Consider the following 25179-nt stretch of genomic DNA (forward strand, 5'->3'; position numbering starts at 1 on the left):
CCCCCGGCAACAATACATTCCCCCCAGATAGATTCCACGCCGGCAACAATAGATTCCACGCCGGCAACAATAGATTCCACACCGGCAACAATAGATTCCCCTCAATAGACCCCCTCATCAACAATACATTCACACCGGCAACAACATAATTCACACCGGCAACAACATATGCCCCCTTGCAACAATAGATTCCACACCAGCAACAGTAGATTCCACACCGGCAACAATAGATTCCACACCAGCAACAGAAGATTCCACACCAGCAACAGAAGATTCCACACCAGCAACAGAAGATTCCACACCAGCAACAGAAGATTCCACACCAGCAACAGTAGATTCCACACCAGCAACAGTAGATTCCACACCAGCAACAGTAGATTCCACACCAGCAACAGTAGATTCCACACCAGCAACAGTAGATTCCACACCAGCAACAGTAGATTCCACACCAGCAACAGTAGATTCCACACCAGCAACAGTAGATTCCACACCAGCAACAGTAGATTCCACACCAGCAACAGTAGATTCCACACCAGCAACAGTTCCACACCAGCAACAGTTCCACACCAGCAACAGTTCCACACCAGCAACAGTTCCACACCAGCAACAGTTCCACACCAGCAACAGTTCCACACCAGCAACAGTTCCACACCAGCAACAGTTCCACACCAGCAACAGTTCCACACCAGCAACAATAGATTCCCCTCAATAGACCCCCTCCTCAACAATATATTCCCCTCATCAACAATAGACCACCCTTCGTCAACAATAGATTCCCACCGGCAACAATAGATATCCTCAGCAACAACATATGCCCCCTGGCAACAATAGATCCACACCAGCAACATTAGATTCCCCATACAACTGTAGACTCCCTCAGCAATAATAGATCCCCCTGCAACAAATACCCATCCAGCAACAACCCCCCCAGCACCATACATAGATATCCCCCGGTGACAATAGATTTCCCACCAGCCAACATCAACAGACCCTCCAACACCCCTCGCCATTACCTACATTCAGTGCTGGAGCTGCGTCCCCACCCAGATCAGTATTAGTGGATTGCCAGTAACTGGGTGAAAAAACAACCAAGCTGGCAAAACTTTTTTTCATTTAATAGAGTAAGAGCGTTATTACCACCGTCAGTTTTTATTTATTTATTTATTTTCGTTATCTGTGTCAAATCGGGGAGATTTTCCTTCACTTCCTGTCCCATAACCAAACAGCAAGTTGGAGGAAATCAATGCAGACTAAGGGAATTCCAGAACTAGTGTCCCCAATTTGGGATTTTCTTACACTTTCACGCTCGGTTTAGGAGATATTTGCCGAAAGACAGGCACCGCTGTCTACGAAGCATGCGCCGTAGACAGCGGCTCGCAGGCGCACTGAGCGTGCCACGGTCAACGGTGATATATGCCGCGAGTGGCGGCTCCCGTGCGCATGCGGGAGGAGATCCACCGAGAAGATGGATGCGCCGGACTACAGGGGACAGCGGAGACTTCGCAGGTAAGTGACACATAATGGGCTACTATGCGATGCGATGCGATGCATAGTAGTCCATTATGCTTTGCCTTTGCAGGGAATTAAAGACCATCAGGGTTTACTTCCTCTTTAACCACTTGCTTACTGGGCACTTAAACCCCCCTCCTGCCCAGACCAATTTTCAGCTTTCAGCGCTGATGCACTTTGAATGACAATTACGCGGTCATACAACACTGTACCCAAATGAAATTTTTATCATTTTTTTCCCACAAATAGAGCTTTCTTTTGGTGGTATTTAGTTACAGCTCGGAGTTTTTATTTTTTGCTAAACAAACAAAAAAAGATGCAAAATAAAAAAAAAAGTTTGTTATAAAATTTTGCAAACAGGTCATTTTTCTCCTTCATTGAAATGTGCTGATGAGGCGGCACTGGTGGGCACTGATAGGCTGCACTGGTGGGCACTGATAGGCACAGTTAAGGCGGCACCGATAGGCACAGATAATGCAGTACTGATGGGCACAGATAAGGCGGCACTGATGGGCACAGATGGGCACAGATAAGATGGCACTTATGGGTGGCACTGCTGGGCACTGGTAGATGACACTGATGGGCACGGATATGTGGCACTGGGGTACAGCACTGTTGTTCAGGCAGATTGTGGGCACTGATAGGTGGCACTGTGGGCACTGATGGGTGGAACTTTTTTAATATTTAGGTGGCACTGTCAGGGGGCAGGTGGGCACTGATGAGCTGGCTGTGATTGGGACTGAAGTCCCTCTCACGGCCGCCGGTGATCGTTTTTTTTTTCTCCTCGCGATAGCCGATTACCGGCTCTGTTGTGTCACATGATCAGCTGTCATTGGCTGAAAGCTGATCACGTGGTAAGGGGTCGGGATCGACCCCCTGCACCGATCTGTGATCAGGCGAGTCTCATAGATTAGCTGATCACAGAGTGCCGCGCACGCCCCTCAGGGGGCGCGCAGGCCGCTCGTGCACGGGACGATGTCCATAGATGTAGTCCCGGCAAAACAGGTCCCGCTGTAGCCGTCATTCGGCTATAGCGCGGATCTCTAGTGGTTAAACAGGAACAATAGAGAGAGGGGGGGGGGATCTTCTAATGGAGACACAGACAGCAATAACAACCTGACAGAGGGTCCAATCCTTCTCCACTTTATCAAAAAAAAAAAAAAGGGGGGGGAGGGGAGTAAAGAAAGGGGGGGGATAAAAAAGGGGCGGTATTAAAAAAGGGGGGGGGAATAAAAAAATGCTTTAACCACTTGAGTTTTAGGCAGTTTATAAATGGCCTGTAGACAGAAAGTTTAATATTTTTTTTTTTTTGGAGAGCAGAAAATAAGGGAAGAGAAAAAAAATAAAATAAAAAATATTTATTATATATATATAATAGTTCAGTTCAATTTTCCACTCGGAGATCAACAAACAGAAAAGAACAAAGATGTCTCAACTCAACATTATCTGTCTGTACAAACCAAAAGGAAATCATTTACCCCTTGTGAAATGTTGCTAGGCAACCGCTGCGCCGCTGCCCCAAACACCCCGCCTGGCACTCGAGGTTTAAAGCGAACACAAAATCACAGACTGGGGAAAAGTATCTGCGGAAAATCAGAACTTTCATTCAGAAGTGTTATCAACATAAAGTTGTTCTTCCGCCTCAAAATGTTTTTTTTTTTTGGCTTCACATCTTCTCTCAGTTCCTTGAACGTGAACATCTCTGATAACAAGACCGCACGTGGCGCTACACTTGGATTCAACAACATTATGGAGGCGCCGGAAACTCATCCACAGAGTGTCAGAAAAAAAAAACACAGAAAACCTGACAACATTAAAAATTGGTCTACTGCATTTGTTTCTTAACCAGTTATTGTCTACTAATGTCTGTTCTACAGGAAGACAGAAGAAGGTGAAGAATAGCAACCCAATCCCTAAGCTGCCTCGGGGGCAACTGCCCCCCCCCACCCCCCACCCCCCACCCCGGGGCTGGGAACTCTCCTTTCTGGGGAAGGACTATCTCTCCGGGGGCTTCAGACTACAGTCATGTCCATAAATATTGGGACGTTGACACAATTCTAATCTTTTTGGCTTCATACACCACCACAATGGATTTGAAATGAAACGATCAAGATGTGCTTTAACTGCAGACGTTCAGCTTTAATTTGAGGGTATTTACATCCAAATCGGGTGAACGGTGTAGGAATTACAACAGTTTGTATATGTGCCTCCCACTTTTTAAGGGACCGAAAGTAATGGGACAATTGGCTTCTCAGCTGTTCCATGGCCAGGTATGTGTTATTCCCTCATTATCCCATTTACAAGGAGCAGGTAAAAGGTCCAGAATTCATTTCAAGTGTGCTGTTTGTATTTGGAATCTGTTCCTGTCAACTCTCAATATGAGATCCAAAGAGCGGTCACTATCAGTGAAGCCATCATTAGGTTGAAAAAAAAACAAAAAAAAAACCATCAAAGAGATAGCAAAAACATTAGGTGTGGTCAAATCAACTGTTTGGAACATCCTTAAAAAGAAAGAACGCACCGGTGAGCTCAGCAACATCACATGACCCGGAAGGCCACGGAAAACAACTGTGGTGGATGACCGAAGAATTCTTTCCCTGGTGAAGAAAACGCCCTTCACAACAGATCAAGAACACCCTCCAGGAGGTAGGTGTATGTGTGTCAAAGTCAACAATCAAGAGAAGACTTCACCAGAGTGAATACAGAGGGTTCACCACAAGGTGTAAACCATTGGTGAGCCTCAAAAACAGGAAGGCCAGATTAGAGTTTGCCAAACAACATCTAAAAAAGCCTTGACAGTTCTGGAACAACATCCTATGGACAGATGAGACCAAGATCAACTTGTACCAGGGTGATGGGAAGAGAAGAGTATGGAGAAGGAAAGGAACTGCTCATGATTCAGAGCATACCACCTCATCAGTGAAGCATGGTGGTGGTAGTGTCATGGCGTGGGCATGTATGGCTGCCAATGGAACTGGTTCTCTTGTATTTATTGATGATGTGACTGATGACAAAAGCAGAAGGATGAATTCTGAAGTGTCTCAGGAATATTATCTGCTCATATTCAGCAAAATGCTTCAGAACTCATTGGACGGCGCTTCACAGTGCAGATGGACAATGACCCGAAGCATACTGCGAAAGCAACCAAAGAGGTTTTTTTAAGGGAAAGAAGTGGAATGTTATGCAATGGCCAAGTCAATCACCTGACCTGAATCCGATTGAGCATGCATTTCACTTGCTGAAGACAAAACTGAAGGGAAAATGCCCCAAGAACAAGCAGGATCTGAAGACAGTTGCAGTAAAGGCCTGGCAGAGCATCACCGGGGATGAAGCCCAGCGTCTGGTGATGTCTACGCCTTCCAGACTTCAGGCTGTAATTGACAGCAAAGGATTTGCAACCAAGTATTAAAAAGTGAAAGTTTGATGGATGATTGTTAATCTGTCCCAATACTTTTGGTCCCTTTAAAAAGTGGGAGGCACATATACAAACTGTTGTAATCCCTACACCGTTCAACTGATGTGGATGTAAATACCCTCAAATTAAAGCTGAAAGTCTGCAGGTAAAGCACATCTTGTTTGTTTCATTTCAAATCCATTGTGGTGGTGCATAGAGCCAAAAAGATTAGAATTGTGTCGATGTCCCAATATTTATGGACCCGACTGTATTTATTAGGTGCTCAGCCACCATCTGAGCACACCTCCCCAGGGATTGGTTAGGCCTTTATCAATATTCAGGCTGGTTATTTAAATTCTTTTAGAGGCAGGGGAAGCAAATCAAACTCCCAACCTGTGAAACCCCGAACAGACCAAACTAAAAAATCTCTCCTTCCTTAGATTACCGGAGGAGCCAAAACTAAAATGAACCAAGCGTCCCAACTAGGAGGGTGTTACAACAGTTAAAAGCCAGCTTGGTGTGGATCTGAAGAGCCAGCGCTGAGCTTTCATGTAAAAAAAAAAAAAAAAAAAAAAAAAAGATTCAGGCATCTCTAGAGCCACCCGATTCACTTCGAAGGGGCTTTGAAGGTGCGCTCCTTGCCAACAGTGCCAGTGGTTCCCAGGCTCTACCGTTCCTCGGGGGGAGTCCGAGACCTCAGTAAATGGCACCTACAGAGGGAGCAGAAGGTGATCAAGGAACATTCATCCCCTGATCCCCCTTCAATGAATGAACCGGGAAGTGATGGGTATTACGTCACTTCCGGGTTCACAGCTGTCATTCCCTGGCTACTATAGGCAAAGATGGAGCTAATCAAGCACAATCTTGCTTTATTCTCTAGTGCAGGGGTTTCAAACTGGCGGCCCTCCAGCTGTTGCAAAACTACAAGTCCCATCATGCCTCTGCCTGTAGAATACATTCTTGTAACGGTCAGCCTTGCAATGCCTCATGGGACTGTATGGCAACAGCTAGAGGGCTCCCAGTTTCAGACCCCTGCTCTAGGGCCTCTTTAACCACTTCAGCCCCGGAAGGATTTAGCCCCCTTAATGTCCAGGCCCTTTTTTTGCAATTTAACTGACATTTACGCGGTCGTGCGATGCTGTACCTAAACAAAAATTGATGCCTTTTTTCCCCCCACATATAGAGCTTTTGGATCACCTCTGCGGTTTTTATTTTTTGCGCTATAAACAAAAAAAAGAGCGACAATTTTGAAAAAAAATAATAATAATAATAATAATTTTTACTTTCTGCTATAATAAATATCCAAAAAAAATGTATTCATCAATTTAGGCCGATACGTATTCTTCTACATATTTCCCAATAATTGATCGGTTTGGGCAAAAGTTATCACATCTACAAAATAGGGGATAGGTTTAGGGACTTTTAATTATTTTTAATTATTTTTACTGGAAATGGCGGAGATCTGTGTTTTTTAGCGGGACTGCGACATTGCAGCGGACAAATTTGACACTAACTGACACTTTTTTGGGCACCAGTGCTAAAAAAAAAAAAATGCACTGATCAATGAATTCATGTCACTGGCAGGGAAGGGGTTAACGGTGTTCCATCAGCGTGTGTTCTAACTGTGTGGGTGATGGGCTCACTGGGACAACACCGAGATCTCCGTTTCTGATCACGAGGAACAGCCAATCTCAGTGTTGTCTCCTGTCAGAACGGGGATCCGCCTTGTTTACATAGGCAGATCCCAGTTCTGCCTCTCTGTGAAGCAATCGTGGGTTGGCCGGCGGACATAGAGTCTGCCGGACCCGTGCGCACGCTCCCCTGGCGCGTAGCGCCAGACGGGTTGCCCCGCCGCAGTATATGTGCGCCGGGAAGTCCAGAAGTGGTTATTTTATTAATAACATTTTATGAATTTAATTTAATTGCTTTAATACATTTTATTGATTAGTTCAGGTTTATTAAATTATCAAATTAATATCAATACATTGATTTTATTTATCAACAACATTCTATTGATTTAACTTAATATATCATTTTTTTTTTTTTTGGATGATCTATTTTTATTAAAAATGATTAAATTTTATGGCTTTCATTTATTACATTAATAAATGTTATTCGTTCATTTATAAAATTTCATTTATTGATGGATTTTATTGATTGAATGTAGCCATTTATTGAATAAATCAAATGAAAACAGATAAAAACACTCCTGCATCCCCTCACCTGGGTTAATGACTGTAATGATGTTGTCACCATTTCTCAGTTTGGTTTCCAGACGATCCAGTTTCTGATTTTCGTACCTCTTCTTCCCCTCCTCCTCCTCTCCTTCATTCTCGTACTGAAAATACAACAGATTTCTATTCTGAGCAAAATCTCATCCTTTCAAAGTATTTATTGGAAAATTTCACAGAAAAAAAATTAAAATAAAAAAAAAAAAACACAAAAAAAAAAAAAAAAACAAACAAACCCAATATCAGTACAAGGGGGGGTGGGGTGGGTGGGCGAGTCGCCAATCGCTTATTACACCACAACCCGTATAATTGTAAATTGGCTTCAAAGAGGTATTTGGGACTTTTTTGGGTACTTTACATCACACAAAACATGAAGTATATTAAAAATCCATAATTTATTTATAAACATGATTAAAAGCTATTAGTGATATGTATGTGATGATATTATGATATGTACTTGCTGATACAGTATCTCACAAAAGTAAGTACACCCCTCAGTCACATTTGTGTAAATCTTTTCTTCTCTCTTTTCATGTGACAACACTGAAGAAATGACACTTGTCTACAATGTAAAGTAGTGAGTGTACAGCTTGTATAACAGCTTGTATAATGCTGACCATTATTCATTTTTGGAATTTTCTTTTTTGGAAACCATCCTTGTCCAGTCCTGGTCTGCCTTAACCACCTCAGCTCCCACCAGTGATACCCATATGGGGTCATTCTGATTCATTTTGGCACATTGCTAATGCATAGATACAGATAATGTAAGTACTCTTGAGAGTGGTTTTGGGGGGGTTTATCCTAGCCAATATTACTTCTAATTACTTTATTTTAAAATCTGCTTTCCGTGACAGGGTCAGACCTTACAGATATTCTTATTATTATACTACAGCATTCAGTTTTCCACGTGCATGCTCCTGAAGAGTGGATGAATCCACAAAATGCATAGAGCTACTATATGCCATGTTTTATGCCAACTATATGTTTTACTTAATGATCACTTGTAATGTGATTTGTATTTTTAGTGGTCAATTGTTATTGCTGTATGTCTATCCATTGTATGGAATATATTGGTCTTCTTGGTGGACTCATGACTATCCTCATGCAACTTACCATTGATTTTCCAATAAATTTAAATGTTTTACACCTGCCTGCTTCATTTAAAGTCCCAACCCCCAGTCATCCTGATTGCTCTTCTAGAAGCTGGACAACAAAGCTCATCACAGCGCCTTGAGGCGATTCAGTTTGCATTGTGCGCTATACAAATTATTCATTCACTCATGCAGCCCCAGACCATGACACCCCCACCACCATGCCTGACTGTATACAAGACACACTTGTCTTTGTCCTCCTCACCTGGTTGCCCCCACACACGCTTGTCACCATCTGACACCAAATACCTTTATCTTGGTCTCATCAGACCACAGGACATGGTTCCAGTAATCCATCTCCTTAGTCTGCTTGTCTTCAGCAAACTGTTTGTGGTCTTTCTTGTGCATCGTCTTTAGAAGAGGCTTCCTTCTGGGACGACAACCATGCAGAACAATTTAATGCAGTGTGCGGCGTATGGTCTAAGCACTGACAGGCTGACCCCCCACCCCTACAACCTCTGCAGCAATGCTGGCAGCACTCATACGTCTATTTCCCAAAGACAACCTGCCATTTTTTCGGGTGCAGTGCACTGCAATCTCACAGTGCATTATGGGGCGTTTAAATTTTTCGCGAACGCCCCATATGTTCGGTTAGTTTTAGAACAAATGAACACCCGATGTTCGACTCGAAGAGCAGGCTCCTCCCTACAAACAAGCATACCAAATGGGTTGAGAGGAGTAGCCTCTCCCACAATGCAATACCCAAAAAAATAAACGCAACTCGTCATTTGCGGATCAACATCCTTCCAGCCAATACCTTGACAAGATCGGTACCTACCCATTGGAGACCACCCAACCATCACTATACTGGGTATGTAAACTCAACACCATCAAAACGTAGGGGAAGTCAAAACACGCCATAGAGGAAATGAGATAGGAAAAAAAAAAGAGAAAAGAAAGGAAAGAAGCTAGAAGAGGTTCGAACCTGGATAAAAGAGACCTAAGAATCGCGTCCCATAATTTTTATTGTACTTCACAACATTATCTCGAAGCTGTGATTTTACCCCCCCCCCCATCAACCCACTCAAAAGAGGGCATGCAGATGGCATCACCCCCGACAAACGTGACTCATGGAAGTCACAAGATGGCGGCACAGTGGAGCATTTACCTGTTAAATCCCGTGGTGAGGAGGTGATGTATCGCCTCCTTAGCGCCCTTTAGAAGGACAGTCGCAAACGCAACCGGGCCCTTAAGGTTAACATCTGTGCATTTCAGGAAGACGTGCATCTTGCAAGCGGGCAGCAGGGCAGCGGTCCTATTATTAATAGTTCTTAAAGGTACGCCAACGCATTTTGCTAACGCGCACCATAACAAATGGTAACAAAGTACCTGCACCTCTTATGTGATTTTCGCATGTAGGGCGGCGTGCAGAAATGAGCACGCGTCTGCATAGGTGTGAACGGAGCTTTAGATTCGCATGTTTAGAAAGATGAAGGAAACCTTCATACAAGCCAACCGCTTTGGTGAGTCAGCCCGCCCCCCCACACACAGCAAGACTTCCTTCACTGGCCACCCAACAAAAACGCTCAAGCAATAGGAATACAGAAATGAGCACCAGACCAAAACCAGATGAGAGAGTCCAAGATAACTTTAGTTGTTGGCAAGAAAAAAAAAATTTCATATAAAAACTCCAACATGTTTCGGGGTAACATCACTCCCTCTTCATCAGGACTCGACTTGGATGGAACTCTTCTCATGGAGCAACAACTTGAGCAGCACTGGAAGCGTTGAGTACTAGTTCTATTATAGATCTGTGAAGTCACAGTTTTTTCCTAGTCCATCCAAGTTTTATCCTGGGTTGAGGCCTGTCGAAGGGGGAGCAGTGTTGACTCAAAATGCGTTTGCTGCTTTTATACATATTTATTTTTAAATAATCATTAAAATGATGTTGGACTCTTATCCAGTTTTAGCTCCTTTCTGTATCTCTATGAAATTAACCAATCATTTTTTAGTGTCAACCATTTAATAAGTTTCATATTCCAAGCAACAAATCTACAGACTCTTCATTTTCTTTAGAAAGCAGCCACAGGATGAGTAGAAAAGCCTCTTCCCTGCAAGAAAAGGAGCCTTACTCTCTCTGTAGGGAAGCAGTGGTCTCCCTCCAGAGGCATCAGAGCTTTAGTTCTCCGATCAGTGAAGTTAACGCCGCTGCCCACCAATTAGGCAGCTCTAGGCCTAAATCGGGGTGCGTTGAGCATCTGCAGGGCTCTAGCTCTAAAGCAGGGCCCAATCACACCTAGTGAACTGCAGTAACACTGCGGCTCTTCGCAGCACACCGCTACATAGTGTGTTTTAAAGGGCACTCAAAATATGCCCATACAAAGCACACTTCTGTAGCACTGGGTTTCCTCCAGGAACTCTGATTTTGTTCCAAAATCATGCTGGTAAATTGACTGGCTTCTGTCTGAACTGGCCCTAGACCATAGAATGCAAGCTCTTCGGGGGCCAGGGACCGACGCAAGCTCCTCGGGGGCCAGGGACCGACGCAAGCTCCACGGGGGCCAGGGACCGACGCAAGCTCCACGGGGGCCAGGGACCGACGCAAGCTCCACGGGGGCCAGGGACCGACGCAAGCTCCTCGGGGGCCAGGGACCGATGCAAGCTCCCCTGGGGCCAGGGACCGATGCAAGCTCCCATGGGGCCAGGGACCGACGCAAGCTCCTCGGGGGCCAGGGACCGATGCAAGCTCCTCGGGGGCCAGGGACCGATGCAAGCTCCCTCGGGGGCCAGGGAATGATATCAGCTCCTCTGGGCCAGGGAATGATACAAGCTCCTCGGGGCCAGGGAATGATGTAAGCATCTTAGTGCCAGGGAATGATGTAAGCATCTTAGTGCCAGGGAATGATGTAAAGCCCCTTAGGGCACGGTTCATGCTAGTAGGATGCCAGACATCACATGCGATTCTCACAGCATTGCTCTGCAGATCACATGCGATGTCTGTTGCGATGTGATTTCAGCCAAACTGTATGGCTGAAATCGTATTCACACCTTTTTTGGTCTTCACTGGAATCCGATCGCATGGGTGTTCACATCTATGCGATCCCATTCCTGCACCGATTTACAGTTCGCACTGCGATCCGATCTGGGGGTGTTAACTGTACATGGACACCCCCAGCGGTTCTCATATCTCAATGTGATCATTGCGTGATTAAGGTGCGATGCGGGAACCCGCACTGGATTCACAGGATTCCCTCATCACGCCAGTGTGAACCGAGTCTAAGGGCAGGGACTGACGCAAGCTCCCTGGGGGCCCGGGGCTGACGCAAGCTCTTCGGGGGGCAGGGACTGACGCGAGCTCCCTGGGGGGGGGGGCAGGGACTGACGCGAGCTCCCTGGGGGGGGCAGGGACTGACGCGAGCTCCCTGGGGGGGGCAGGGACCGACGCGAGCTCCCGGGGGGGGGGGGGGCAGGGACCGACGCAAGCTCCCTGGGGGGGGGGGCAGAGGCCGACGCAAGCTCCCTGGGGGGGCAGGGACCGACGCGAGCTCCCTGGGGGGGGGCAGGGACCGACGCGAGCTCCCTGGGGGGGGGGCAGGGACCGACGCGAGCTCCCTGGGGGGGGGCAGGGACCGACGCAAGCTCCCTGGGGGGGGCAGGGACCGACGCAAGCTCCCTGGGGGGGGGCAGGGACCGACGCAAGCTCCCTGGGGGGGGGGCAGGGACCGACGCAAGCTCCCTGGGGGGGCAGGGACCGACGCAAGCTCCCTGGGGGGGGAGGGCAGGGACCGACGCAAGCTCCCTGGGGGGGGAGGGCAGGGACCGACGCAAGCTCCCTGGGGGGGGGGCAGGGACTGACGCAAGCTCCCTGGGGGGGGGGCAGGGACTGATGTGAATATACAGTATGTAAAGAGTTGCATAAATTGACTGCTCTATAAAAATGCCTAAAGTTTATGAATCTGTGCGACGGCACACCACAATGAACAATGGAATGAGCGCCGGCTTCCATTCAAAGGGAACAATCTGCAGTAACGGCCTTGAGAAAAGTAAACCGTTTTGCATAAACATAAAAAATCTGTTCCAGGTGGAGCCGCACTTTAAAAAAAAAAAAAAAAAAAAAGAGAAAGTTGGCGAGCCTTCTCCGTAACATGTTTGCCAGGAGGAGCAGCTTCTGGCGGGTGACTCGCAGCTGTAGCGCTGTCACACTTCTCTCCAGTCTGAGGTCGGGATTCTTCCAAATGGAAAATAAATAACACGTTGCCAGCCGTGTGACTTCCCCCCCTGCAGAGATCACATTCACACAGAAAAAAAAAAAAGAAAAAAGAAAAAAGGAAGGTGTGAAAACTTCAAAAGAAAAAAATAAAGATAAAAAAGAATCGAGTAACAACGACCGCGCCTTCCATCCGTCTGAGGAGGACGAACGCCGAGCGCTCCTGGAAGTCATCATTAAAGGGCTTGTCCACTTCATGGTGAAATTTGCATAGAAGCCCCACAGGAGAAAGAAGAGTGATCGGAGAAGTGGGGGGGGGGGGGGTTATGGGTTGGAGAGTGGGGGGCCATTTACATGGATCAGACTGCATAGTGAAATCAGTTATTTCCTAGGGATGTTTATATTCCGTGCAATAGGAATAAATGTGATAAAAAAAATTTAAAAAAATGTATTTAAGGAACAGAGTAAAAAAGTTAAATAAATAAGAAGAAAGAAAAAAATAGAAATAAATAAAGCACATAGAAGTGAACGCATACGAAAGTCACACACACATATATGTAAAAAAAAAAAAAAAAAAAAAAAAATGGTATTCGCCCCTCACATGTGAGGTATCACCGCGAATCTTCTAGCGAGAGAAATACTTCCAGCACTGGACCTCCTCTAACTCTAAACAGGTAACCTGTAAAAAATTTGAAAACGTCGCCTATGGAGATTTTTAAGTGCCGTAGTTTGTCACGATTCCACAGACATGACATGTTTGGTATCTATTTACTCGGCGCAAGATCATCTTTCACATTTTACAAAAAACGTAGGGTCTATATTGTTTTTATCTTTTTTTTTTTATTTTTTTATTTTTTTATTCATTAAAAACGGGAGTCCGCCGGGACTCCGCGTTTTTTTTTTTTTTTTTTAAAAGCCAGCAGCTACAAATACTGCAGCTGCTGACTTTTAAAATAGTGACACTTACCTGTCCAGCGCGCCCGCGATGTCGGCACCCGAAGCCGATCTGTAGATCGTCACTCGGGTGCTGCCGCCGCCATCTTGGGTATGGGAATCAGGAAGTGGAGCCTTTCGGCTTCATTTCCCGGTTCCCTACTGCGCATGCGCGGGTCGCGCTGCGCAATAAGGACGGTCCCCGCTGCCTCTGGGATCTGTGTGTTTCCCAGCAGGCAGCGGGGCTCTTGCGGAAGTGGGCGGGCACTTGCGGAAAGGGGCGTAATCTACGCCCCTTTCCGCAGAGAGCTATCCCGGAAGTGGGTGCAGTTACCTGGATTATCCAGGTAACTGCACCCCCCTCCCCCCTGAAAGGTGCCAATTGTGGCGCCGGAGGGGGGGAGGATTCCAATGAGCGGAAGGTCCATTTTAGGGTGGACCTCCGCTTTAACCACTTGCTTACCAGGCACCTAAACCCCCTTCCTGTCCAGACCGAGTTTCAGCTTTCAGCGCTGACGCACTTTGAATGACAATTGCGCGGTCATACAACACTGTACACATGAAATTTTTATCATTTTTTTTCCACAAATAGAGCTTTATTTTGGTGGTATTTTATCACCTCTGCAATTTTTATTTTTTGTTAAAAAAATTGAAAAAGACCGAATTTAAAAACAAATATATATTTTTTTTTTATATTTTGTCATAAAATTTTGCAAACAGGTAATTTTTCTCCTTCATTGATGTACACTGATGAGGTGGCAGTGATGGGCACCGATGGGTGGCACTGATGGGTGACAGGGATGGGTGGCAGTGATGGGCACTGAGGGTGGGAGTGAAGGGTGGCAGTGATGAGCACTGATGGGTGTCAGGGATGGGCACTGATGGGTGGCAGTGAAGGGTGGCAGTGATGAGCACTGAGGGTGGGAGTGATGGGCACTGATGGGTGGCAGTGAAGGGTGGCAGTGATGAGCACTGATGGATGGCAGGGATGGGCACTGATGGGTGGCAGTGAAGGGTGGCAGGGATGGGCACTGATGGGTGGCAGTGATGGGTTACACCGATAGGTGGCAGCACTGGTGAGCATTGATAGGTGGCACTTGTGGGCATTGATAGGCAGCAGGTGGCATTGCCAGGGGGTACGGATTGGTACAGATGAGGTGCCTGTGTTCCGTAATCTTCGGGACTGATGTCCCTTTAACATAAGCCCGTGATCGGCTTTTTTTTTTTCTCCTCATGCTGACAGCACGAGGAGAAAAAAAAAAAAACGATTACCGAGCTTTTGTTTACATCATGCGATCCGCTCTCATTGGCTGACAGCTGATCACATGGTAAGGGGACGGAACCGGCCCCTTACTCGGATCGGTGATCACCCGAGTCTCAGTGACTCAGTGATCACAGCGCACTGCAGGGAGCGTGCACAGAGGAGGAAGTCCTATGACGGCCTCCTGGAAATTGAGGTCCGCGCTGCAGCCGTCATTCGGCTATGGCCCGGACCTGAAGTGGTTAAAAATGTAAAACCGCTGTTAAAATACCATTGGATAGAAATTTTTTTTACAACAAATCGCCATTTAATTCCCCAGGGTCTCTGCTTAAAAAAAAAAAAAAAAAAAAGTATAATGTTTGGGGGTTATAAGTAATTTTTTATTAGCAAAAAATACTGATTTAAACTTGTAAACAAAAAGTGTCAGAAAAACTCAGGTCTTCAAGCGGTTAAGAAATATAATTATTATTAGCGGTCTCCCGTTAACTGCCACACGTCTTAAAAACATGGATGACGTTTCATCCTCCGTACATACACGTCCCGAGGCTTGACTCACACTAGCGCGTTTTTTGATGCATTTTGCAGAAATGCAGGGAAATTTTTTTTAACGTGGGTTCCTATGGAACGTGTTCACATCAATGCATTTTTGTGCCTCTGCGTTTATGGAAAGGGTCGGGGACTTTTTTTCATGCAAAATGCAGCGTTTTTCATGTAAGGCTGGATTCACACCTGTGCAGTTTTAGTGCTTTTCGCATTTTGCAGATTTGCACTGCAGTCCATTTATCATGGTTTCCTATGGAACACGTTCTGCAGTGCAAATCTGCAAAATGCAAAAAGCACTAAAAATGCCATAGGTGTGAATCCGGCCTAAGCCCCCCGTACACACGGGTCGGACATTCCGACAACAAAATCCGTCGGATTCTGTCCGAAACTGGTGTTGCATACACACGGTCGGAACAAAGTTGTCGGAAAATCCGATCGTTCAGAACGTGATGACGTTATTTCGTTACGGCGGGACTACGTTCAGGCTAGTAGCCAATAGCTTTGGTCTAGGAATTTGATCTGAGCATGCGTGGCACTTTGTCCGAACGGAATTCTCTACACATGATCGGACAAAGTCCCATCGGACCATGTTGTCGGAAAATTTTATAGCCCAGCTTTGTCGGTCGGATATTCTGACGGAAACAGTCCGATGGAGCCCACACACGGTCGGATTATCCGACAACACGGTCCGATCGGACATTTTCCGTCGGAATGTCCAACCGTGTGTACAAGGGCTAATAGAAGTCAATGGACCCGCATCAAAAACGCAAGTACTGCGGTTTTACCGCGTTTTTAAATTTTTTTCTCACTGTATATAGCCGATTGTTAAGCAACCACAGTGTAAAAAAAAAAAACGAAGAAAAAAAAAACCAAACGTAAAATCGCAGCAAAAACGCGTGTCCAAAAACGCGACAAGCGCCGCAAAAAAGCACTGCAAAAACGCTCAAAAGCAACATGCATAGATGTGAATCGAGCCTTAGATGGGAAGGGCGATCACGGAGATATCTTTTAGTGCTGCCGATTTGCTACAAGGAAAAAGTGATCCGAGTGGCTATATTGTTCATCCCTTGCGATAGCAATAAAGTTCAATAATAAAAAAAAAAAATGAAAAAAAAGGGGAGGTACACAGTGTCAAAATATATTTTTATAAAGTGTAAAATAATTTAAACTGCTGACACATAAACGCGCAACATAGGTTCCACGCGCATATGAAAACAATGATCGCACCACACATGTGAGGTATCGCCACGAACGTCAGAGCGAGAGCGATAATTCTAGTGCTAGATCTCCTCTGCAGCTCAAAACTGGTAACCTGTAAAGGCTTTTAAAGCGTCGCTAATGGCGATTTTTAGGTACTGTAGTTTGTTACCAGGTGTGAGCAATTTTAAAGCGCGACATGTTGGGTGTCTATTAACTCAGGGAAACATCATCTATAATATTTTACCAAAACATTGGATATTATATTGTGTTTGTGTTCACTAAAACTCATTAAATTATATATTTTTTCCCCTGAAGATTTGCGTTTGAAAAACTGCTGTGCAAATATTGTGTGAAAAAAATGTCGACAGCAAACCACACATGCTTTTTAAATGTGACATACAATGCAAAGTTTATTCGCATATAGGCTTTGTTTTTGAATTTTAACTCATTTCAGATAGTGAGATTTATTGTTGCTCTCTCTTGCTTACGTCTTTGAACCTTTTTTTTCCGTGTCCTGAGGAAGCCTTTACAGGCGAAATGCGTAGAGGCGACGCACAAGGGCTCAATGTACAAATTATATAATTTCATATGATTTTGATATCGTTTTGAACACTGTTATGATATTGCATTTTTCAATAAAATATTTTTTTCTACTTTCCTATTTGCTTCCATGCTTTAAAAGTCCGACCTGTTGATATCTATTTGGTATCTTCTTTGTTTCCCCTTGATATATTACGGATGTGGCATTGTGGATGCTCCCTCCTTCCTATTTCTCAAACCATTTTATTCTCCAGGGCCTCTGCTTAAAAACAAACAGTAAAACCTTGGATTGAGGGACATAATGCGTTCCGAAAACATGCTTTTAATCCAAAGCACTCTTATATCAAAGCGAGTTTTCCCATAGGAATCAATGGAAACTCAGAAAATTTGTTTGTGTCTCTGCTAGCATATGCAGTACCGCATGTGGCCAGAGGTGGGAGGGGGCGCTAGAGACATTTGGAAATGCTCGGAGACACTTAGGAATAGATAGGAAGGGAAGAAACTCTGGACAGCAGCACTACGGATTGAAATCTGTAGTAACTTGTGCCTTTATTTTTCAAGTAAAAATTACATCACATACAGCAAAAGAGAACATAGAACAAAAAAAGTTTACGCATTTCGCACTGAAATCAGTGCTTACTCATAGCCCATAGACACTTGGGAACGCTGGGAGATGCTCGGAGACGCTCTGAGACACTCGGTAACGGAGTGTCTCCAAGCATCACCGGCGTCCTCGCACTTCTGGGCTCATGGGGTACTGCACACCCAAGTGGCTTGAATCCTGCTCGTCTTGCGAGACAATGCTTGCAAATCGAAGTCGAACAAAAAAAAATAAACGGCTCATATTGCGAAACGCTCGTAAACCACGTTACTCGCAAGCCGAGGTTTTACCGTACAGTAAAAAACTTGGATTGCGAGCATAATTATTTCCGGAAGCATGCTTGTAATCCAAAGCACTTGTATATCAAAGCGAGTTTCCCCATAAGAAATAATGTAAACTCAAATGATTCGTTCCACAACCATTTATTCATAAATCCTTCAGTTTATAGTCCATAAAAAAAAAAAGAATATAGTTGTGCTGTGTAACCATAAAATGTCCATTCACAATATGGAAGCCTCCGCAGGGGGATCAGAAGCAAAATCCAGCAGGAGCTACAGAGTATAGAAGAGAAGAGAGGCGCCTCCTAAGTGTAGCAATATTGTTATATTTAATGAAGGTACAACATTTAGAAACTTACGTGGTTGATGATTAAAACAGACACATCTAAGTATGCAGGCATCCGGGGTAAAGCTGTCCACATAGACCATCCCCCGCACCGCCGCCTCTCACCGTTGTCCGTCTGCAATCGTGACCGGGAAGACCACCCTGCAGTAGAGGCTTGAACCGCTCGATGGAGGGACGACGTAGATGGCGGTACGGAAGATGACCCACGTGGACAGCTTTACCCCGGATGCCTGCATACTTAGATGTGCCTTTTTTTTTTAATCATCAATCACGTGAGTTGCTAAAAGGTTTTACCTTCATCAAATGTAACCAGATTGCTACACTTAAAGGCGCCCCTCTTTTTTTTATTTTTTTTATTTTGCTTGTCTTGCACAACGCTCTCAGACCAAGTTACTCTCAATCCAAGGTTTTACTGTATACTATTTGGGGGTCCCAAGTAATTTGCTAAAAAAAAAAAAAAAAAAAGAAAGAAAGAAAGAATGCCGATTGTTAAATGTATGTGAGGAATTTCAGAACTCGCCTGGACTCGAAGTGGTTAAAATAAAAACTAAAATAAAATATTAATGAACCCAAATGACACGAGTCTGAGACTATATTTAGCGGTCACGGAAAGTAAGATGTAGATGTGAAGACATATCACAGGATGCAAATGGCGTGATAAGCGGCGCGCACACGTGACAGCGATCGCTGCTGTACACAAATCCCCCGTGTTCACAGCAGTGGAAAATCTTCAGCCAATTTTCCACCAAAAGTGTCTATTTCTGCTTAGTTATCGAGAACGTTCTGCAACGGAAAATGGGAGTCAGCCGGCCAAGAAAGTAAATGATCGGCCCGGGACTTGAGGGCCGAAGTGGATTTTCGATTTTTTCACAGGAAGAATTTGGTCGCGCTCTCGCATTCCCCGCTCTGGATTTATGGCTCTTCTACGGTCTAACAATAAAATTTTATTTAAACAGAATAAATTCCATTTGGTTAGAACAGAGAAAATGGAAACAATTTAAGGATAAATCTGCCCTACAAAGATCACGGGGGGGGGGGGGGGGGGGGGCATTCCTGCTCACTTCCTATTAATGATACAAATAAATGATAGCAGACCGTATGTACAAAGGTGTGCCGGTCAATGATTAGAATGATTAAAATTGAATTCTCATATCCCCGTTTATTACACAATCATATGTACATAGGGAGGAGGGGGATGGGAAACAAATAGGTTAGACAAAGAAAGAGGTGGAGGAAAAAAAAAAAGGGAAGAAAAAGATTTGAGAAGGAATGAGAGGGCAGAGGGAGCGCATAGGAGATAACGAGAGAGAGAGAGCGCACAAACGAGAGAGAGAGAGCGCACAAACGAGAGAGAGAGCGCTCGCGAACAGGAGAGAGAGAACACGCAAACGAGAGAGAGAGAGAGCGACCAAGAGAGAGAGAGCGAGCAAGAGAGAGAGCGAACGAGCGTACGAGAGAGCGATCGAGTGAAAGAGAGAGCGATCGAGCGAGCAAGAGAGCGAGCGAACAAGAGAGAGCGAGCGAACAAGAGAGAGCGAGCGACCAAGAGAGAGAGAGCGAACAAGAGAGAGAGAGCGAACAAGAGAGAGAGAGCGTGAGTGAAAGACCGAACGAGCGAGCGAAAGTGAGAGAGAGAGAGAGAGAGAGAGAGAGAGAGAGAGAGAAAAAAAAACACAAGAAAATTATGAGAAAAGAGGGGGCAGAGGGAGAAGACACATAGGAATAAATTAAGGAAAGAAAGAGAAGTAATGGATAAGGGAAAGAAGGGCAGTAAGGGACAGAGAAAGAGGGGGAAGTATGGAATGGAAGGAAAGGGAAGGGGAGGGAGGAAGGAAGGGAATGGGAGGGAGGAAGGAAGGAAAAAAAAGGAAGGAAGGAAAAAAGGAAAAAAAAGGAAGGAAGGAAGGGAAGGAAGGAAAAAAGGGAAGGAAGGGAAGGAAGGAAAAAAGGGAAGGAAGGGAAGGAAGGAAAAAAGGGAAGGAAGGGAAGGAAGGAAAAAAGGGAAGGAAGGAAAAAAGGGAAGGAAGGGAAGGAAGGAAAAAAGGGAAGGAAGGAAGGAAGGAAAAAAGGGAAGGAAGGAAGGAAGGAAAAAAGGGAAGGAAGGGAAAAAGGAAAAAAGGAAAAAAGGAAGGAAGGAAGGGAAAAAGGAAAAAAGGGAAGAAGGAAAAAAGGGAAGGAAGGAAGGAAAAAAGGGAAGGAAGGAAGGAAGGAAGGAAAAAAGGAAAAGAGAAAGGAGGGAAGGAAGGAAAAGAGGAAGGAGGGAAGGAAGAAAAAAAAAGAGGAAAGAAAAGAGGAAGGAGGGAAGGAAGAAAAAAAATGAAAGGAAGTAACGAAAAATAAGGAAAGAAGGAAGGGAGGAAAAGGAAAGGATAAAGAAAGAAGGAATGAATAAGCAAAGGACAGTAGGAAGGAAAGAAATAAACAAAACAAAAAACAAAAAAGAGGAAGGAAGGACGGATGACAAATAAAAGAAAGGAACAAAAAAAAAGGAAAGAAGGAAGGGAGGAAAAGGAACGAGTAAAGAAAGAAGGAATGAATAAATGAGCAAAGGAGTGGAGGAGGGAAATAAGGAAATAATGGGCAAAGGAAGAAGGAACAAATGGGCAAAGGTTAAGACAAAAGGAAGGGGCAAAAGAAGGAAGCAATGGCAAAGGTTAGAATGAATGGGCAAAGGAAAGAATGAAGGAATGAAAGCAAAAAGGGAGGGGAAATGAAGGAAGGAAGGAAGGAAGGGCAAAAGGAATAAATGGGAGTGAAGGGCAAAGGAAATAAAGGAAAGGAAGGAAGGAAGGAAGGAAGGAAAGGAAAGGAAAGGAAAGGAAAGGAAAGGAAAGGAAAGGAAAGGAAAGGAAAGGAAAGGAAAGGAAAGGAAAGGAAAGGAAAGGAAAGGAAAGGAAAGGAAAGGGGAAAAGCGATGGAAGGGGCATTATTTTATTAGTTGATTTTGCTGTGTGGGTCTGACTCAAGCTGCATTATTCTGTTGGCATCTCATCAATATAAATGTACGATGTAAAGCTGTAAATGGAGGACGTGCCGCCATGGCTGCTTCAGAAAGAACTCGTTTTCGCTGGATTTTCCTGTACACGGTCCTCAGTGGAGGGAGCCTACAGGGAGCGCACAGCAGATCACAGCTACTTTGATATTCAGGCTTTTACGGCTTTGATTTGAGGCGCCGACGCCTTTCCTATAAGACAGCCAGCCGGCAATACAATTTGCCGTGTTGTATAGAGATGACTGGCAATATAACATGCCTTTGACGGAGGGTGACAATAAAACAAGTCTTTCTTTTTTTCTTTTTTCTTGGCACAACCCAATCACAGCTTCTAATATTCTAATTCTAACCTCGGCATCAGGGACTTGCTTTGTGTGTGCCAGATGCTGGCAACCCTCCTCCATCCAGCCGTCATATTGTGGCGTTTGTGATACAAAGTGTTCGCTGCTCAGTGGGACGGCACAATGAAAGGTCTGCGCTCTCCACAACGCAGCCAAGAATACAGATAACGGTGAGAGGGATGCAGGTGGCTGGATTAGGTTTATGGCTATGGATGAAGATCACCACATGAAAAGTGTGGGTGGGGGGGGGGCTCCCAAAACACCCCTCAATCCTCGGACACACATCTGGTTCATCTACTCCAACGCTACATACTTTCCAATTGGCTAGGAAGACTTCCCGTTGCATTTGCTGGCCAACAGGAAGGCACTGTTAGCAGGAGGTGGCAGGGGTGTGGTTTCACCACATCTTCTGAGAAGTTCTTGGGGCTCAGTGAAGATAATATAAATGATTTGACCAGACCCCAGGAAATTCTGGGGGGGGTACAATGAAGATCGTCTAATGATCCAATCAGCCCTCAGGAAATTTTGGAGGCGCAGTAAAGATCATCTAATGATGTGATCAGACCCCAGGAAGTTCTGAGGGTGCAGTGAAGATGAAATAAATGATGACATCAGACCCCAGGGAATTCTGGGGGTGCAGCGAGGATCATCCAATGATGTGCAGTGTTAATTTTGGCATCAAATTTCGATTTAGTTTTAATTATAGTCTTGACTAAAATGCTGCTTTAGTCCCGTTTTAGTCTAAGTTTTAGTGGTATTTTAGTCAACTAAAATCTCCAGTACGTGTTAGTCGAATAAAATAATTTTAGTCAACTAAAATCTAATGTGTTTAGTTAAATAAAAGCATTGTTTAAGAATTTCTATAGAATTTCCAGACTAAATACTCCTGGAGTCAAAAAAAATCTGATATGTTATTTATGGTATTCAGGTTTAACCACCTCAATACCGGGCACTTTCCCCCCCCCCTTCCTGCCCAGGCCACATTTCAGCTTTCAGCGCTGCCGGATTTAAATGACAATTGCGCGGTCATACTACACTGTACCCAAACTAATTTTTTTATCATTTTGTTCCAACAAACAGAGCTTTCTTTTGGTGGTATTTGATCACCTCTGCGTTTTTTTTTTTTTTTTTTGGCAAAACAAATAAAAAAAGACCTAAAATTTAGAAGAGAAAAAAAGTTCTCTTTTGTTTCTGTTATACAAATTTGTAAATAAGTAAGTTTTCTCCTTCACTGATGGGCACTGATAAGGCAGCACCAATGAGGTGGCACTTGGTGGGCACTGAAAGGCTGCACTGATGGGTACTTATGGGCGTCACTGATGGCATTGTTAGACACCACTGATGGCACTAGAATGCATTCGGGATGGGCACTGATTGGCAGCTGCCTGATGGTTTAGGGTGGCATAACTGGTGGTCCAGGCGGCATCCTGGTGGCCCTGGATGGGTATTCGAGGGGGGCTGCGCTGATAATCAGCACACACTCCCCTGTCAGGAGAGCAGCCGATTGGCTCTCCTCTACTCGCGTCTGACAGACACGAGTGAGGAAAAGCCAATCAACGGCTCTTCATGTTTACATTGTGAACAGCCGTGATTGGACACGGCTGATCACGTGGTAAAGAGCCTCTGTCAGAGGCTCTTTTTTCCAGAGATTGGTGCAGACTGACACACCGTACCACCGATTGCCGTGCGATGCACACCCCCACGGGAGCGCGAGAGCGGTAGTTCTGGAGGGCCATCATATGATGTCCACCCAGAACGAGAGCCGCGCCTCCCAGCTGTCATTTGACAGCCGGCAGGTGGAACAACTGACATTTGTATGGCAACCGGCCCCTTAGAAGGTGGCCGATCTGGGAAACTCTTGTTAAAAGGGGGCTTTCAGATTCCGATAAGACACCCCTTGTACCCCCATAACCACGATTGTGGGGAAGAGGCCCTTGTTCTCACCAGCATGGGGAGAAGTTGCTTTTGCCCCCCCATTTTAAGGACATGTGACCCTCGGCTAAGGGTCTGGTATGGATAATGGGGGGCACACACTTTTTTAAAAATGTTGGCGTGGGGTCTGGTATAGGGGCCTGGTATGGATTGATGGTGGGGACCCTACGCTGTTTTTTTTTTCCTTGCATTTTTCATTGCCGGTGTCCTATCATATACAGTCCCCCATCGGATAGTGTCCGCTGTGTACTGTGTATGCTCAGTACACAGCACACACAGATTCCGAAAATACCCGAAGATGAACGGCGCCTGCGCCATGAGTCCGATTCTAGCCCCACCAACCAAGTGGACATAGAGTTGGAATAAAAAGAGCCGAGCGCAGCGAGGCCGAGCCCGAAGCGTGGCGAGCGAAGCGAACCCGCGAGGGGCCCTCAAATTCTGCCAGCCCTATGTCCGCTTGGATGGTGGGGCTACCACCTCCACTCATGGCGCAGGCGCCGTTCATCTTCAGAGATTTTCCGAAGCTTCTTCTGCTCTGTACCTCGCAAGCGCTGCGCATGCACAGTACGGGGCGGACAGTATATGCCAGAACACAGGCCTTCTTTTGTTCACATTTCAGCTCTCAGTGAGGAAACCCGCTGACAGCTAAGTCATCGTTTGTTAAGGACGTGGCGGCCGACTTCCCAGCCTGCTCCTTAACCACCAGCAATTCTTCACACAGAATTCAAAATCTGCTGATCGTATTCTGACCGATCTGAATTCAAATTTTGCGAAAAATGTAGAATTTGTTCAAAAATTTTATATTCAAAACAAAATTAAAACAAAATTTGTTACCATTTCATTTTGGAGATTTGGACCGAAATGACTTGCACATGACTAGCAGGTAATTAAGTTTCGGGGGGGGGGGGGAGGCTCTGTATACCATCTGTACACCTGGGGGCGCTCTGTATACCATCTGTACACCTGGGGGCGCTGTACAGAGCGCCCCCAGGTGGCCATATGATTGCATTTTACAGAAATTTACAGCGGCTGCAGATTGGAAAGGAAAGGTCATTTTTAATAACATTCAGTTACAAAATGACTTGTGTAGCGATTGTATGTCTTATATTAATTTTTTTATTTCTCCCCCCCTCCCCCCTCCATGAAAGTGGAGTTACCCTTTAATGTTCCTCTACAACAAAAAAAACTTTAGCTGCCATCAAATGTATTCTTTTTAAGTTTAGTTCCGCTTTAATGACACAGCCCTGGATTAAAGATTCCATTTGCTATATTTGTTGAACACTCGGCTACAAATGATCAGGTTGGGTGGCAGCTGTGTGACCCGAGAATCCCGAATCGTGTCTTCCAATCCCCCAGCATGTCAGCGAGTGCCGCGCTCCCCTCCCCCCCATCCTGTGACTCACTCATCCATATCCCTGCCAAGTCAAGGCCAAGTCAAGCAAGCCCTCTAGTCTGTAATCTCTCCTCTAACCCAGAAACGCAATGCGGCTCGCTCGGCGCGGCTCAATTATGCAATTAATTTGCCCATTTTTCCGGATGAGATGTAAAAAATGAAAGCGCTTTTTCGCTTACGCGGGTTAAATGCCGCCTTTTCCCTGTCACGGGCGCTCTTTTACACGCACTCCCTTCACGGGGTCCTCCTACTAATGAAACCCAAGCAGACAGGTGGACGTCAGCTACTCGTTTAAAGGGGAACTCCAGACAAAAAAAAAAAGCCTTTTAATTAGCCAGGCTGAGAACACTGGTTGAGATTTTAGCTCACTACAGGAAATCAGGAGCT

At 45.3% G+C, this 25179-nt stretch overlaps 1 protein-coding gene across 5 annotated transcripts in view; it reads right to left on the reverse strand.

The window, feature by feature from the left end:
- Positions 1 to 25179, reverse strand: part of ACOT7 (acyl-CoA thioesterase 7) — a 343430-nt gene that overhangs the window by 194677 nt on the left and 123574 nt on the right. For all 5 annotated transcript variants that reach the window (XM_077458310.1, XM_077458311.1, XM_077458309.1 and 2 more), the window contains one exon: positions 7127 to 7241. In XM_077458310.1, the coding sequence (XP_077314436.1) occupies positions 7127 to 7241 (115 nt within the window). The remainder of the gene's footprint in view (positions 1 to 7126; positions 7242 to 25179) is intronic.

Source organism: Lithobates pipiens, unplaced genomic scaffold, assembly GCF_037356315.1.
Source record: "Lithobates pipiens isolate NorthernLeopardFrog02 unplaced genomic scaffold, aLitPip1_a1.2 Scaffold_27, whole genome shotgun sequence".
In the NCBI taxonomy this organism is placed as follows: Eukaryota; Metazoa; Chordata; class Amphibia; order Anura; family Ranidae; genus Lithobates; species Lithobates pipiens.